Source organism: Oncorhynchus mykiss, chromosome 16 (assembly GCF_057628025.1).
Source record: "Oncorhynchus mykiss isolate SJ-2025 chromosome 16, ASM5762802v1, whole genome shotgun sequence".
Classification (NCBI taxonomy): domain Eukaryota; kingdom Metazoa; phylum Chordata; class Actinopteri; order Salmoniformes; family Salmonidae; genus Oncorhynchus; species Oncorhynchus mykiss.
The window spans coordinates 36,690,909-36,706,164 of record NC_143037.1 but is presented as its reverse complement, the minus strand read 5'-3'; the positions used below and the strand labels follow the sequence as shown (position 1 = coordinate 36,706,164).

At 41.4% G+C, this 15,256-nt stretch overlaps 1 protein-coding gene across 1 annotated transcript; it reads left to right on the top strand.

The window, feature by feature from the left end:
* Window positions 1-1,935: 1,935 nt before the first annotated feature.
* On the top strand, window positions 1,936-3,861 carry LOC110491862 (tumor necrosis factor receptor superfamily member 6B). The gene is made up of 4 exons (XM_036946755.2): window positions 1,936-2,063; window positions 2,268-2,667; window positions 2,822-3,004; window positions 3,314-3,861. The coding sequence occupies exons 1-4, from the start codon at window positions 2,055-2,057 to the stop codon at window positions 3,583-3,585; spliced, it is 864 nt and encodes a 287-aa protein (XP_036802650.1). The 5' UTR covers window positions 1,936-2,054; the 3' UTR covers window positions 3,586-3,861.
* The last annotated feature ends 11,395 nt before the right edge of the window (window positions 3,862-15,256 follow it).

Below are 15,256 nucleotides of genomic sequence, written 5' to 3'. Positions count from 1 at the left end.
ATTCATTGCACAGATACAGTATACAACGACCTCGAGCATTCCTTCCAGTGTCAAATTGTTATCGGGGTAGGGGTCTAAATTAAAGACAATTATTAGCTAATCCCACCCTTTTAGTATGTCATAAATTTGAGGAGTCTATGATAATTTGGTGTGTTTAAATTATTCATCATTTTTAAAGGGTTAGATTTGAGCATCTGCCGCCTTCATTTAAGAAAATCCTCAATAACCTAAAATGTTTAATTGGTGTTACTAGTCCTACTGTTGGCACAATGTTTTATAGTGGTAAAACAATTATTTAAAGTAATTAAGCTGTCATATTAGTTGATTTAGTATGGGAAGATGTACCCAAAAAAGCCTAGAATCATTTTTTCAAAAATGCTTTTTTTAATCCAAAATGCCATGCCCAAATGCCACCGCATTTCAAAACAACTCATGTACTTGCCCCTGAATTCTCTGGCTCTTACCTGGAATTCAAGAGACTGCATGGCTCTGATGCTCCTCAGATCGGCCAGTCTGTTTCATTTCAATATGGACTACACAACATATTCTTCTAAATTACCCTAATTCTTATTCTTGACCTTTTATTTCTGCTGTGCATCTGGGCTGTGTGGTCCCTCATGGTTTGCCGGTGTTCTTCCTCTTTTTCCTTGTGATGGACAAGACCCTGGAGTTCTGGAGTGTGAGTGTAGTTCAGGGATTCCACAGGAAGAGGTTGTCACCATTTGAACACCCTCAATTGCCTGTAAACACACAGTCCAGCTCAAAGTGAATGACTGTAGGCCCTACTGCTTGTCAACACACAGTCCAGTTCCAAGTGAATGACGGCAGGCCCTACTGCCTGTAAACACACAGTCCAGCTCAAAGTGAATGACTGTAGGCCCTACTGCTTGTCAACACACAGTCCAGTTCCAAGTGAATGACGGCAGGCCCTACTGCCTGTAAACACACAGTCCAGCTCAAAGTGAATGACTGTAGGCCCTACTGCTTGTCAACACACAGTCCAGTTCCAAGTGAATGACGGCAGGCCCTACTGCCTGTAAACACACAGTCCAGTTCATAGTGAATGATGGCAGGCCCTACTGCCTGTAAACACAGTCCAGTTCAAAGTGAATGACGACAGGCCCTACTGCCTGTAAACACACAGTCCAGTTCCAAGTGAATGACGACAGGCCCTACTGTCTGCAAACACAGTCCAGTTCAAAGTGAATGATGGCAGGCCCTACTGCCTGTAAACACAGTCCAGTTCAAAGTGAATGACGACAGGCCCTACTGCCTGTAAACACAGTCCAGTTCAAAGTGAATGATGACAGGCCCTACTGCCTGTAAACACACAGTCCAGTTCAAAGTGAATGATGGCAGGCCCTACTACCTGTAAACACACAGTCCAGTTCAAAGTGAATGACGGCAGGCCCTACTGCTTGTCAACACACAGTCCAGTTCCAAGTGAATGACGGCAGGCCCTACTGCCTGTAAACACACAGTCCAGTTCATAGTGAATGATGGCAGGCCCTACTGCTTGTAAACACAGTCCAGTTCAAAGTGAATGACGACAGGCCCTACTGCCTGTAAACACACAGTCCAGTTCCAAGTGAATGACGACAGGCCCTACTGTCTGTAAACACAGTCCAGTTCAAAGTGAATGATGGCAGGCCCTACTACCTGTAAACACACAGTCCAGTTCAAAGTGAATGACGGCAGGCCCTACTGCCTGTAAACACACAGTCCAGTTCAAAGTGAATGACGACAGGCACTACTGCCTGTAAAAACAGTCCAGTTCAAAGTAAATGATGGCAGGCCCTTGTGGAGAATAGGGTGCATGTGGATTAGGAAGAAGAATGACAATTGTTGGTAAGCAAACATGACCTATGTGGTCTCTTGAGTTGAATCAACCCACATGATTTCGTTGCACGCAATGACAACACCATGTGATATGTTCCAGACTATCGAAAAGGCAGGATGTTTTTGAGAACTGAGCATGAGAAATGAGTCATCATCACTATTTATCCACTCGAAAGACGGTGAACAAACCAGTTGCTAGCTGACTAGAGAGGGAAATGTATCTGGTGAGTTATTTCTCTACTCAAATATACCGGCCTCTTCAGTGCCTGTAGGAATGAATGTATATTATACCGTAACTCTTGAAGCTGAATAGCCTCATATGAAATAGTAATTTGATGGCATTGGACAGCCATACTATGAGACGTAACCTAGCCTACATAAAAGTTATGATTGATTCTAAATTATAACACTGCTCTTTCTTCCAATAGCTGATCGATTTTTTTCTGCCGCTCCTGGTATTCACGCTCTGTGGCGGCAACGAGCCAGAGCCAGGCGCACTTACACCGACCTACATCTGGAGAGATGACGTGACAGGAGTTTCCTTTACATGCGACAAATGTCCTCCCGGAACACACTTACGGATGCGTTGCACGAAGGACAGCAAGACAGAATGCGAACCTTGCCCAAAGTCCCACTACACAGAAATCTGGAACTACATCGAGCGGTGTCAATACTGCAATATTTTTTGCACGGATGATCAGTTTGTCAGCGTGCAGTGCACCCAATTTCACAACCGAAAGTGCGAGTGCAAGGACGGGTTTTATATGAGACATGGATCATGTTCAAGGCACAGCAGGTGTCTGCCCGGCGAAGGGGTGCTCTCTAATGGTAAGTGATAATATAATGTTAGGCTTTCATAATAAAGATGCCTTTTCCACACCTATGTTTCCAATTGACTATGCACACCACCAGGGTTTTCCTTTATTGTGGTTTGCGGATGATACACCATGTAGGCTATACGATCAACATTCTTATTTTCCAGGAACAGCATACTCTGATGTGACATGTGAACCTTGCCGAGGGGGCTTCTTCTCTGCAGATTCCTCCAGCAGGAAATCATGTCAGAAGTTCACTGTGTGTACTCCAGATCGCACCACTATACCTGGCGACGACAGGCATGATGTTTACTGCTCAGCCTGCAAGAGTGGTTCGATAACACAGGAAGGTGAGAGATTGATGTTAATTTGAACAGTATAATCCACAATAAATGTTGAACGTTTGAAGATTCTGTCCATGCAGTTGTTTAGTCTTTTGGATACACATTAAAAAAACATGTATTGAATGACTAGTTTAATAATTGTATGTTGTTGTCACCTTCTTACCTACTAAAACTGACTGAAAAGCCTTTTTGTTTATCACAAATGGTGGTCTCATTTATTGAAATACAGTCAATTATTATGGTCTTGGTTGCTCTCTTTTCTCTCTCTCACTCCTTCACTCACACTCTCTCTATCACTCTCTCTCAATCACTCAGATGAAGCTATCTGTGATGGAGAGTTGATGGAATTCCTGGGACTGCAGATCCTCACATCAAGAAAGCACAAAAGACTGATGACTGTGCTCAGGAGGAGTGCAGGGAAAAACTTCACAGAAAAGTCAACTGTCCTGGACCTTCTCACAACTATTAAGAACAAACCTAGCAACAACAAACCTTTTGCGAATCGAATGCATGATATCCTGGACACAGACGGGCTGCTCCATTTAAGACGTAAAGTCAAAAAATGGTTTCCTCATATGACTTTATAGGACTAATATATTGTAAAATGTATTTTTATTTAAGCCTATATATGTGTGTATATATACTGTATTTATATATATATGTGTGTGTATATATATATATATATATATATATATATATATATATATATATATATATAATATTACAGGTATATTTATTCAGTTCCTGCTGATGTGAGGTCTGTCTTTTTCAGAAATATGTCAAAGATTAAAAACAACCTATTGTGAAACTGTCCATAATATTGTGAACCTGTCCTTTAAAACAAATAAACACTCAAAACATCATACATGTGTGTCAAGTGCATTGAGCTCTGTAGGTGAACTCTGTTGGTGTTGGTGAACTCAGTAGGTGTAGGTGAACTCTGTAGGTGTTGGTGAACTCTGTAGGTGTTGGTGAACTCTAGGTGTAGGTGTTGATGTTCCATCAAAGGTCATGCTGCACTTCAAATGGCAATGCATGTCACTGGTACTAAAATAATCCTCCAGTCCTAAACTACCTACTCTGACGAAGACCCATCATCACCTGATAAAAACATACAGACCTGCAGGGCCTCATTTGTAAAACCATCGTAAACACAGATTTGATTATAAATTGTGCCTACAATGAAATCCACAGCAGCAATGTGATTTATGAATCTTGAACTTGATGTAAAAAAAAAATTGCAATTTACCTAGATTTTGCATGAAATTGTGCAATTTTTAAATGAAAATGAAACAACTTTATTTGATATAAAAAAAAATGTTTTATAAATGAGCCCCCAGGTACTCTCCATCTATGACCTTATCACCTGGTATTGAAATAAACATTTAACAACAGTAGTTTTATCAGCATGTTGTGCGCCATGCATAGTGTTTAGAGCATTGGGCCTGTAACCGAAAGGTTGCTCGATCTAATCCCTGACCTGACAAGGTACAAATCTGTCATTCTGCACCTGAACAAGGACGTTAAACCCACTCTCCCTAGGCTGTCAATGTAAATAAGAATTTGTTCTTAATGCCTTGCCTAGTTAAATAAAAAATTGTCTCCATGCATTACATTAGCCACTGCTACTAAATATCAACACTAGCCTATAAGTAGTAGGTCAAATGCACTGGCACCTCCAACAGAAAGTTCTTAGACATTTGAATCCACAAATCTATGACATCTGCTGTTAAATGGCATCTGGTAGCCACTGCTAATGCTAAGAATCAGCAGTAGGACAAATCAACTGCAGCCTACAACTCAAATGCTCAAACATTTCAATCCACTTATGTGGCTGTCAAAGTCCAGAGTTAGCCCTTTCCTATCCCAGTGGCATGTACTGACTTGACTTGGAACTCTTGGTAATTACATATAACTATGTTGACTCTTACTCACCCTGCAAAAGGTGGTCACCCTGGTTCCTCTGGGCAAGTATGGTATTTTTTAACCCACAGAGTCTATATATTTAAGTAGCATGATAAATACATCCCCATCACAATATGTCTGTTTACATTTGATAACACAACCACAAAGACGAAATTGGCAAAAACATTTAACTTTTGGATCTTAATTTAAGGTTAGGGTTAGGCATAAGGTTAGCAGTGTGGTTGGGGTTAATGTTAGGGTTAGGTTTATAATAACAAAATAAATTGTAGAAATGGGCAGGGTTTAGCCATAATTAAGACTTTGTGGCTGTGTTAACTAGTGACGCCCGAGCTATAGTCTTCTCACAAAAATGTCTGTAGCGTCCAAACGGATATTTATTTTATTTATTTATTTCACCTTTATTTAACCAGGTAGGCAAGTTGAGAACAAGTTCTCATTTACAATTGCGACCTGGCCAAGATAAAGCAAAGCAGTTCGACACATTAAACGACACATGGAGTAAAACAAACATACAGTCAATAATACAGTATAAACAAGTCCATATACGATGTGAGCAAATGAGGTGAGATAAGGGAGGTAAAGGCAAAAAGGCCATGGTGGCAAAGTAAATATAATATAACAAGTAAAACACTGGAATGGTAGATTTGCAATGGGAGAATGTGCAAAGTAGAAATAAAAATAATGGGGTGCAAAGGAGCAAAATAAATAAATTAATTAAATACAGTAGGGAAAGAGGTAGTTGTTTGGGCTAAATTATAGGTGGGCTATGTACAGGTGCAGTAATCTGTGAGCTGCTCTGACAGTTGGTGCTTAAAGCTAGTGAGGGAGATAAGTGTTTCCAGTTTCAGAGATTTTTGTAGTTCGTTCCAGTCATTGGCAGCAGAGAACTGGAAGGAGAGGCGGCCAAAGAAAGAATTGGTTTTGGGGGTGACTAGAGAGATATACCTGCTGGAGCGTGTGCTACAGGTGGGAGATGCAATGGTGACCAGCGAGCTGAGATAAGGGGGGACTTTACCTAGGAGGGTCTTGTAGATGACATGGAGCCAGTGGGTTTGGCGACGAGTATGTAGCGAGGGCCAGCCAACGAGAGCGTACAGGTCGCAATGGTGGGTAGTATATGGGGCTTTGGTGACAAAACGGATTGCACTGTGATAGACTGCATCCAATTTGTTGAGTAGGGTATTGGAGGCTATTTTGTAAATTACATCGCCTTAGTCGAGGATTGGTAGGATGGTCAGTTTTACAAGGGTATGTTTGGCAGCATGAGTGAAGGATGCTTTGTTGCGAAATAGGAAGCCAATTCTAGATTTAACTTTGGATTGGAGATGTTTGATATGGGTCTGGAAGGAGAGTTTACAGTCTAACCAGACACCTAAGTATTTGTAGTTGTCCACGTATTCTAAGTCAGAGCCGTCCAGAGTAGTAATGTTGGACAGGCGGGTAGGTACAGGTAGCGATCGGTTGAAGAGCATGCATTTAGTTTTACTTGTATTTAAGAGCAATTGGAGGCCACGGAAGGAGAGTTGTATGGCATTGAAGCTTGCCTGGAGGGTTGTTAACACAGTGTCCAAAGAAGGGCCAGAAGTATACAGAATGGTGTCATCTGCGTAGAGGTGGATCAGAGACTCACCAGCAGCAAGAGCGACCTCATTGATGTATACAGAGAAGAGAGTCGGTCCAAGAGTTGAACCCTGTGGCACCCCCATAGAGACTGCCAGAGGTCCGGACAGCAGACCCTCCGATTTGACACACTGAACTCTATCAGAGAAGTAGTTCCAGGTGAGGCAATCATTTACTCAATAAAGGTAAAATGAAAAAAATTGAGAAACCAAGGCTGTCGAGTCTGACGATGAGGATGTGGTGATTGACAGAGTCGAAAGCCTTGGCCAGATCAATGAATACGGCTGCACAGTAATGTTTCTTATTGATGGCGGTTAAGATATAATTTAGGACCTTGAGCGTGGCTGAGGTGCACCCATGACCAGCTCTGAAACCAGATTGCATAGCAGAGAAGGTATGGTGAGATTCGAAATGGTCGGTAATCTGTTTGTTGACTTGGCTTTCGAAGACCTTAGAAAGGCATGGTAGGATAGATATAGGTCTGTAGCAGTTTGGGTCAAGAGTGTCACCCCCTTTGAAGAGGGGGATGACCGCAGTTGCTTTCCAATCTTTGGGAATCTCAGACGACACGAAAGAGAGGTTGAACAGGCTAGTAATAGGGGTGGCAACAATTTCGGCAGATAATTTTAGAAAGAAAGGGTCCAGATTGTCTAGCCCGGCTGATTTGTAGGGGTCCAGATTTTGCAGCTCATTCAGAACATCAGCTGAGCAGATTTGGGAGAAGGAGAAATGGGGAAGGCTTGGGCGAGTTGTTGTGGGGGGTGCAGTGCTGTTGACCGGGGTAGGAGTAGCCAGGTGGAAAGCATGGCCAGCCGTAGAAAAATGCTTATTGAAATTCTCAATTATGGTGGATTTATCAGTGGTGACAGTGTTTCCTATCTTCAGTGCAGTGGGCAGCTGGGAGGAGGTGTTCTTATTCTCCATGGACTTTACATTGTCCCAGAACTTTTTTGAGTTAGTGTTGCAGGATGCAAATTTCTGCTTGAAAAAGTTAGCCTTGGCTTTTCTAACTGCCTGTGTATAATGGTTTCTAGCTTCCCTGAACAGCTGCATATCACGGGGGCTGTTCGATGCTAATGCAGAACGCCATAGGATGTTTTTGTGTTGGTTAAGGGCAGTCAGGTCTGGGGAGAACCAAGGGCTATATCTGTTCCTGGTTCTAAATTTCTTGAATGGGGCATGTTTATTTAAGATGGTTAGGAAGGCATTTAAAAAAAATATCCAGGCATCCTCTACTGACGGGATGATATCAATATCCTTCCAGGATACCCCGGCCAGGTCGATTAGAAAGGCCTGCTCGCAGAAGTGTTTCAGGGAGCGTTTTACAGTGATGAGTGGAGGTCGTTTGACCGCTGACCCATTACGGATGCAGGCAATGAGGCAGTGATCGCTGAGATCTTGAAAACAGCAGAGGTGTATTTAGAGGGCAAGTTGGTTAGGATGATATCTATGAGGGTGCCCGTGTTTAAGGCTTTGGGGAGGTACCTGGTAGGTTCATTGATAATTTGTGTGAGGTTGAGGGCATCAAGTTTAGATTGTAGGATGGCTGGGGTGTTAAGCATGTTCCAGTTTAGGTCGCCTAGCAGCACAAGCTCTGAAGATAGATGGGGGGCAATCAGTTCACTTATGGTGTCCAGAGCACAGCTGGGGGCAGAGGGTGGTCTATAGCAGGCGGCAACGGTGAGAGACTTGTTTTTAGAGAGGTGGATTTTTAAAAGTAGAAGTTCAAATTGTTTGGGTACAGACCTGGATAGTAGGACAGAACTCTGCAGGCTATCTTTGTAGTAGATTGCAACACCGCCCCCTTTGGCAGTTCTATCTTGTCTTAAAATGTCTGAATTTTTGGTGGTCTTCCTAAGCCAGGATTCAGACACAGCTAGAACATCCGGGTTGGCAGAGTGTGCTAAAGCAGTGAATAGAACAAACTTAGGGAGGCTTCTAATGTTAACATGCATGAAACCAAGGCTATTACGGTTACAGAAGTCGTCGAAAGAGAGCGCCTGGGGAATAGGAGTGGAGCTAGGCACTGCAGGGCCTGGATTCACCTCTACATCGCCAGAGGAACAGAGTAGGAGTAGAATAAGGGTGCGGCTAAAAGCAATAATAATTGGTCGTTTAGAACGTCTGGAACATAGAGTAACAGGAAGTTTCTGGGGGCGATAAAATAGCATCAAGGTATAATGTACAGACAAAGGTAAGGTAGGATGTGAATACAGTGGAGGTAAACCTAGGTATTGAGTGATGAAGAGAGAGATATTGTCTCTAGAAACATAATTGAAACCAGGAGATGTCATTGCATGTGTGGGTGGTGGAACTAATAGGTTGGATAAGGTATAATGAGCAGGACTAGAGGCTCTACAGTGAAATAAGCCAATAAACACTAACCAGAACAGCAATGAACAAGGCATATTGACATTAAGGAGAGGCATGCTTAGTCGAGTGATCAAAATATGATATGATCCCACCATCGAAAGCAGCGACTCTCACGAACACGTACAGTACCAGTCAAATGTTTAGACACACCTACTCATTCAAGGGTTTTTTTTTTTTTTTTTTACTGTTTTCTACATTGTTGAATAATAGTGAAGACATCAAAACGATGAAATAACACATGTGGAATCATGTAGTAACCAAAACCTGGAATGCTTTTCCAACAGTCTTGAAGGAGTTCCCGCATATGCTGAGCACTTGTTGGCTGCTTTTCCTTCACTCTGCGGTCCAACTCATCCCAAACCATCTCAATTTAGTTAAGGTTGGGTGATTGTGGAGGCCATGTTATCTGATGCAGCACTCTCCTTCTTGGTCAAAAAGCCCTTACACAGCCTGAAGTCGGTACCGCCGATGTGTCAACTTCAGTCTGTAGCCGAATGGTTTGGGTATTATGACTCCACCATCAAAAGCAGAGTCTCTCAGAACACATACAGTCCATTCGGAAGGTATTCAGACCCCTTGACTTTTTCCACATTTTGTTACACTACAGCCTTAATATTAAATGGATTCAATAAATACAAATCCTCAGCAATCTAGACATAATAACCCATAATGTTATGTGAAAACAGATTTTTTGACATTTTTGCAAATATTATTACGAATAAAAAACTGATACCTTATTTACATAAATATTCAAACCCTTTGCTGAGACTTGAAATTAATCTCAGGTGCATCCTGTTTCCATTGATCATCCTTGAGATGTTTCTGCAACTTGGAGTCCACCTGTGGTACATTCAAATGATTGGACAAAGTCACACAAATGTCTATATAAGGTCCCAGAGTTGACAGTGCATGTCAGAGTAAAAACCGAGCCACAAGGTCGAAGTAATTGTCCATAGAGCTCCTAAGTATGATTCTCATTCAGAGACAACGAACGACACCTGCCTCTGATTGAGAACCATACCAGGCCAAACACAAAACCACAACATAGAAAAAAGAACATAGACTACGCACCCCAACTCACGCCCTGACCAAACTAAAACAAAGACATAACAAAGGAACTAAGGTCAGAACGTGACACTGAGACAGAATTGTGTCAAGGCACAGTTCTGGGGAAGGGTTCTAAAACATTTCTGCAGCATTGAAGGTGCCCAAGAACACAGTGGCCTGCATCATTCTTATGTTTATAAAGTTTGAAACCACTGGGTGAGAAGGGCCTTGGTCAGGGAGGTGACCAAGAACCCGATGGTCACAGAGCGAGCTCTATAGTCCCTCTCTGGAGATGGGATAAACTTCCAGAAGGACTACCATCTCTGCAGCACTCCACCAATCAGGCATTTATGGTAGAGTGGCCAAGACATAAGCCACTCCTCAGTAAAAGGTACATGACAGCCCGCGTGGAGTTCGCCAAAAGGCACCTAAAGACTCTCAGACCATGAGAAACAAGATTCTCATGTCTGATGAAACCAATATTCAACTCCTTGGCCTAAATGTCAAGCATCACATCTGGAAGAAACCTATCAGGGATGGCCCTACGGTGAAGCATGGTGGTGGCAGCATCATGTTGTGGGGATGCTGTGGGGATGTTTTTCAGTGACAGGGACTGGGAGCCTAGTCAGGATCGAGGGAAAGATGAACGGAGCAATGTACAGAGAGATCCTTGATGAAAACCTGCTCCAGAACGCTAAGGACCTCAGATTGGGGGGAAGGTTCACTTTCCAACAGGACAAACACCCTAAGCACACAGCCAAGCCAATGCAGGAGTGGCTTTGGAACAAGTCTCTCAATGTCCTTGAGTGTCTCAGCCAGAGCCTGGACATGAACCCGATCTAACATCTCTGGACAGACCTGAAAATAGCTGTGCAGCAACGCTCCCCATCCATCCTGACAGAGCTTGAGGGGAAATGCAGAGAAGAACGGTAGAAACTCCCCAAATACAGGTGTGCCAAGCATGTAGCGTCATATCCAAGAAGACTCGAGGCTGTAATCGCTGCCAAAGGTGCGTCAACAAAGTACTGAGTAAAAGGTCTGAATACTTACAGTTGAAGTTAGTTTACATACACAGAAGTTGGAGTCATTAAAACTCATTTTTCAACCACTCCACAAATTTCTTCTTAACAAACTATAGTTTTGCAAGTCGGTTAGGACATCTACTTTGTGCATGACACAAGTAATTTTTCAAACAATTGTTCACAGTCAGATTATTTCACTTCACTGTATCACAATTCCAGTGGGTCAGAAGTTTACATACACTAAGTCGACTGTGCCTTTAAACAGTTTGGAAAAATCCAGAAAACTATGTCATGGCTTTAGAAGCCTCTGAAAGGCTAATTTACATAATTTGAGTCAATTGGAGGTGTACCTGTGGATGTACTACCTTCAAACTCAGTGCCTCTTTGCTTGACATGGGAAAATCAAAAGAAATCAGGCAAGACCTCAACATTTTTTTGTGGACCTCCACAAGTTTGGTTCATCCTTGGGAGCAATTTCCAAATGCCTGAAGGTACCACGTTCATCTGTACAAACAATAGTATGCAAGTATAAACACCATGGGAACACGCAGCCGTCATACCGCTCAGGAAGGAGACGCGTTCTGTCTCCTAGAGATTAACGGATTTTGGTGCGAAAAGTGCAAATCATTCCCAGAACAACAGCAAAGGACCTTGTGAAGATGCAGTAAAGATACAGTAAAACAAGTCATATATTGGCATAACCTGAAAGGCAGCTCAGCAAGGAAGAAGCCACTGCTCCAAAACCGGCATAAAAAAGCCAGACTACGGTTTGCAACTGCACATGGGGACAAAGATCATACTTTTTGGAGAAATGTCCTCTGGTCTGATGAAACAAAAATAGAACTGTTTGGCCATAATGACCATCGTTATGTTTGGAGGAAAAAGTGGGATGCTTGAAAGCTGAAGAACACCATCCCAACCTTGAAGCAAGTGGGTGGCAGCATCATGTTGTGGGGGTGCTTTGCTGCAGGTGGGACTGGTGACGTCACAAAATAGATGGCATCATGAGGAACAAAATGATGTGGAAATATTGAAGCAACATCTCAAGATATTGATCAGGAAGTGACAGATGAACCTGACTCAGTTATATCACCTCTGTCAGGATGAATGGGCCAAAATTCACCCAACCTATTGTGGGAAGCTTGAGGAAGGCTAACCAAAACATTTGATCGAAGTTCAACAATTAAAAGCAATCCTACCAAATACTAATTGAGTGTATGTAAACCTCTGACCCACTGGGAATATGATGAAGGAAATAAATGCTGAAATAAATAATTCTCTCTACTATTATTCTGACGTTTCATATTCTGAAAATAAAGTGGTGATCCTAACTGACCTGAGACAGGGAATTCTTTACTAGGTTTTAATGTCAGGAATTGTGAAAAACTGAGTTTAAATGTATTTGGCTATGGTGTATGTAAACTTCTGACTTCAACTGTATGTAAATGCAATATATATATATTTTTAAACTTTAAATAAATTATCAAACATTTAAAAAAATATATTCTTTGTCATTACGGGGTTTTGTGTGTAGATTGATGAGGGAAAAAACAATGTAATCAATTTCAGAATAGGGCTGTAACCTAAAAAAATGTGGAAAAAGTTAAGGGGTCTGAAAACTTTCCGAAGGCTCTGTGTGACGGTGACAAAGAGTGTGCCCATGAAAACTGATCAAACACACTCGAAGCCTAATCATCTCAATTATAACTTTGACATAACATCAAAGGTCAACATTTCAGTTTCATTATGATGTCATTATATAAAATAATATGGTAATTTTCCAAGACAATTTTCTTACACAAGATGGTAATTTTCCAGGAAGAATTTCATACACTATTTAAAACTGTTGAAATAGCATTCATCTCTGCTGTTGAAACCAGTAGGAACAATGGGCAGATTGTGTCACGGATTCCGCCAAAGTCGGTCCCTCTCCTTGTTCGGGCGGTGTTGGGCGGTCGCTTCTAGCTATCGCTGATCCATTTTTCATTTTCCATTGGTTTTGTCTGGTCTTCCATCACACCTGGTTCCAATCCCATCAAATGCATGTTGTGTATTTAACCCTCTGTTTCCCCTCATGTTTATGTCGGTGATTGTTTGTTGTATGTGTTGGTGCAAGTTACATTCTGGTGTGCGACGGATTTTGCACCCTCTTATTTTATTTTGTATATTTTGGTATTCTGAGTTTTTGTATATTCATTAAACTGCTCCGTTTATACCAAGTTCACTCTCCTGCGCCTGACTTCCCTGCCACCAGTGCGCAGCCTGTACAGATTGGCCGTCTAGCAATTTTGGCAAATGCCAGAAGGGCCGGACTATCTTTTATTAGGGTGAGCTGGTCGAAACTGACAAAATAATAATAATATGAATTATTTATAGGTTGACCAGTGGGCCCGGTTTTTTGATTGGCTGAGCTGTGCCACAAATTCACATTTAAAGTCAAACGCGCATCACAAAAGAGAATGAGACCTGCTCTGAATCTGTCACTCAGTCAAAACAGAAAAACAAAAATAAAAAGTTAAAGAACAAAAAAGGGCTCTTGAGGCCGATGCTGCTAAATGTACCGACTTATACAATATACAGACAAAATAACTGTCAGTAGTATATGATCCATGTCAGAGTCGTTCTCTGTTTTCTTCCTACCTCGACTGCACCACAGCAGATGATCTGTAATTTCTCACAAACACAGCACTCATCCCTACTATAGTATGCTAATTAGGGAAGGGGGATTCGGAGGAATATTTAGACACGAGGCTACTTGTAATATAGCCTATCAAGTTGTTAGATTGGCTTACATAGGTTAGGCAATATCCATCTACTTGACATTTATACAATTATTTTATTAACTCTTTAAGTATAACAATAAAGGTGAATTAGGGGACTGTCTGTGCATTTTCATTGTTTTATCAATGTTAATTCGCTTCTAATGTCAGATTACATTACATATAGCCAATGCACTGAAGAGTGGAAAATCCCACCTTCTCCCGCATTTTTCATTCACTGAAAGGTCTGTCAAGCGGAGCACAGCACTGGAAATCTACCCATATCCACATAAAATAGTCTCAGCATTGTTCTTTGACAAACACAGAATGTTGTATATTGAATTCAGTAGAAGAAAACAGAGAGAGAGGATGAGAGAGACCACCAATTCCTTAATGTAGCCATTGGCTACAGGCAAAATATTAATGAACTGTCAGTCACTCTCTCTCCTTTTCTCTCTGTTTTCTTCAATTGAATTACATGTAGCCTAATATTTACACTCTTATCTAAAGTGTGTAGGGGGGAACAGTTGAAATGAACTAATTCGAAATATGTAGTTAGGCTATAAGGTATTATTGTAAGCCAATGCTCATCTAAGGCATTTACTCAGTGATTTTCTTCTTTGTCTAATAATGTGTTTATTCATTCACATCTAGGAAGTAAAACATTTCAACGTCCGTCATAAACCATTCCTAAGGCATCTATCTATACATTGTGTGTTCAGCACATGAATAAAACATTATTTTTGCAGTCCGTAATCTAAAGTCAGTGCTATTTATACTTTATGAATACTTTATAAAGGTTTTGAGTGACCAGTGTAATTTCTAAAAAATAAAGATGAGCATGCCATTGGTAGACATTCCTGCTGTACCTGGCAAAAGAACGAGCACAGAACACAGAATGTTCAAGGAAATATATATACATGTGTGAATAACTAGCTTACAAATGTGGGAGTAGTGATTAATAAATGGTGAGCAAACGGTTTAGAAATACCTCATAAGTGGTTTATTATGGAAAGTGTTACTCTAGGATGTTGCAGATTCTTGCTATTCTGGTTAATGGTGTGTATTCTTTCCCAGACATCCAGCATGTTTCTTGGAATATTATTGTGTGTTCTTTTTCACTTTCTAGTTTATTACGTTTATGGAGAAACTGGAAGGTAATGACAGTTATTTTGAAAGTGATACTGAAAGTAAACTCAGGGTTAGATTGATAGGTTTAATACTGTGGTTAGGGCTTGGATGAAAATGGAATGGTGAAAATGTTTATGGAGAAACTGGAAGGTAATGCAAGTTATTTTGAAAGTGATACTGAAAGTTAACTCAGGGTTGGATTGATAGGATGGGGGTTGGGACAAAATGGAATTTGGATCACTAGTAGTCACCCCTGCAAATTACATACACATCACCGGGCCCCATGCTTTGTCTGCCCACACAAAACCTATTCATTTACTTACTTTGTTACATCACTGACAGCAGCCACTGCTGCCTTTTAATCTTTGCACGCATGTGTG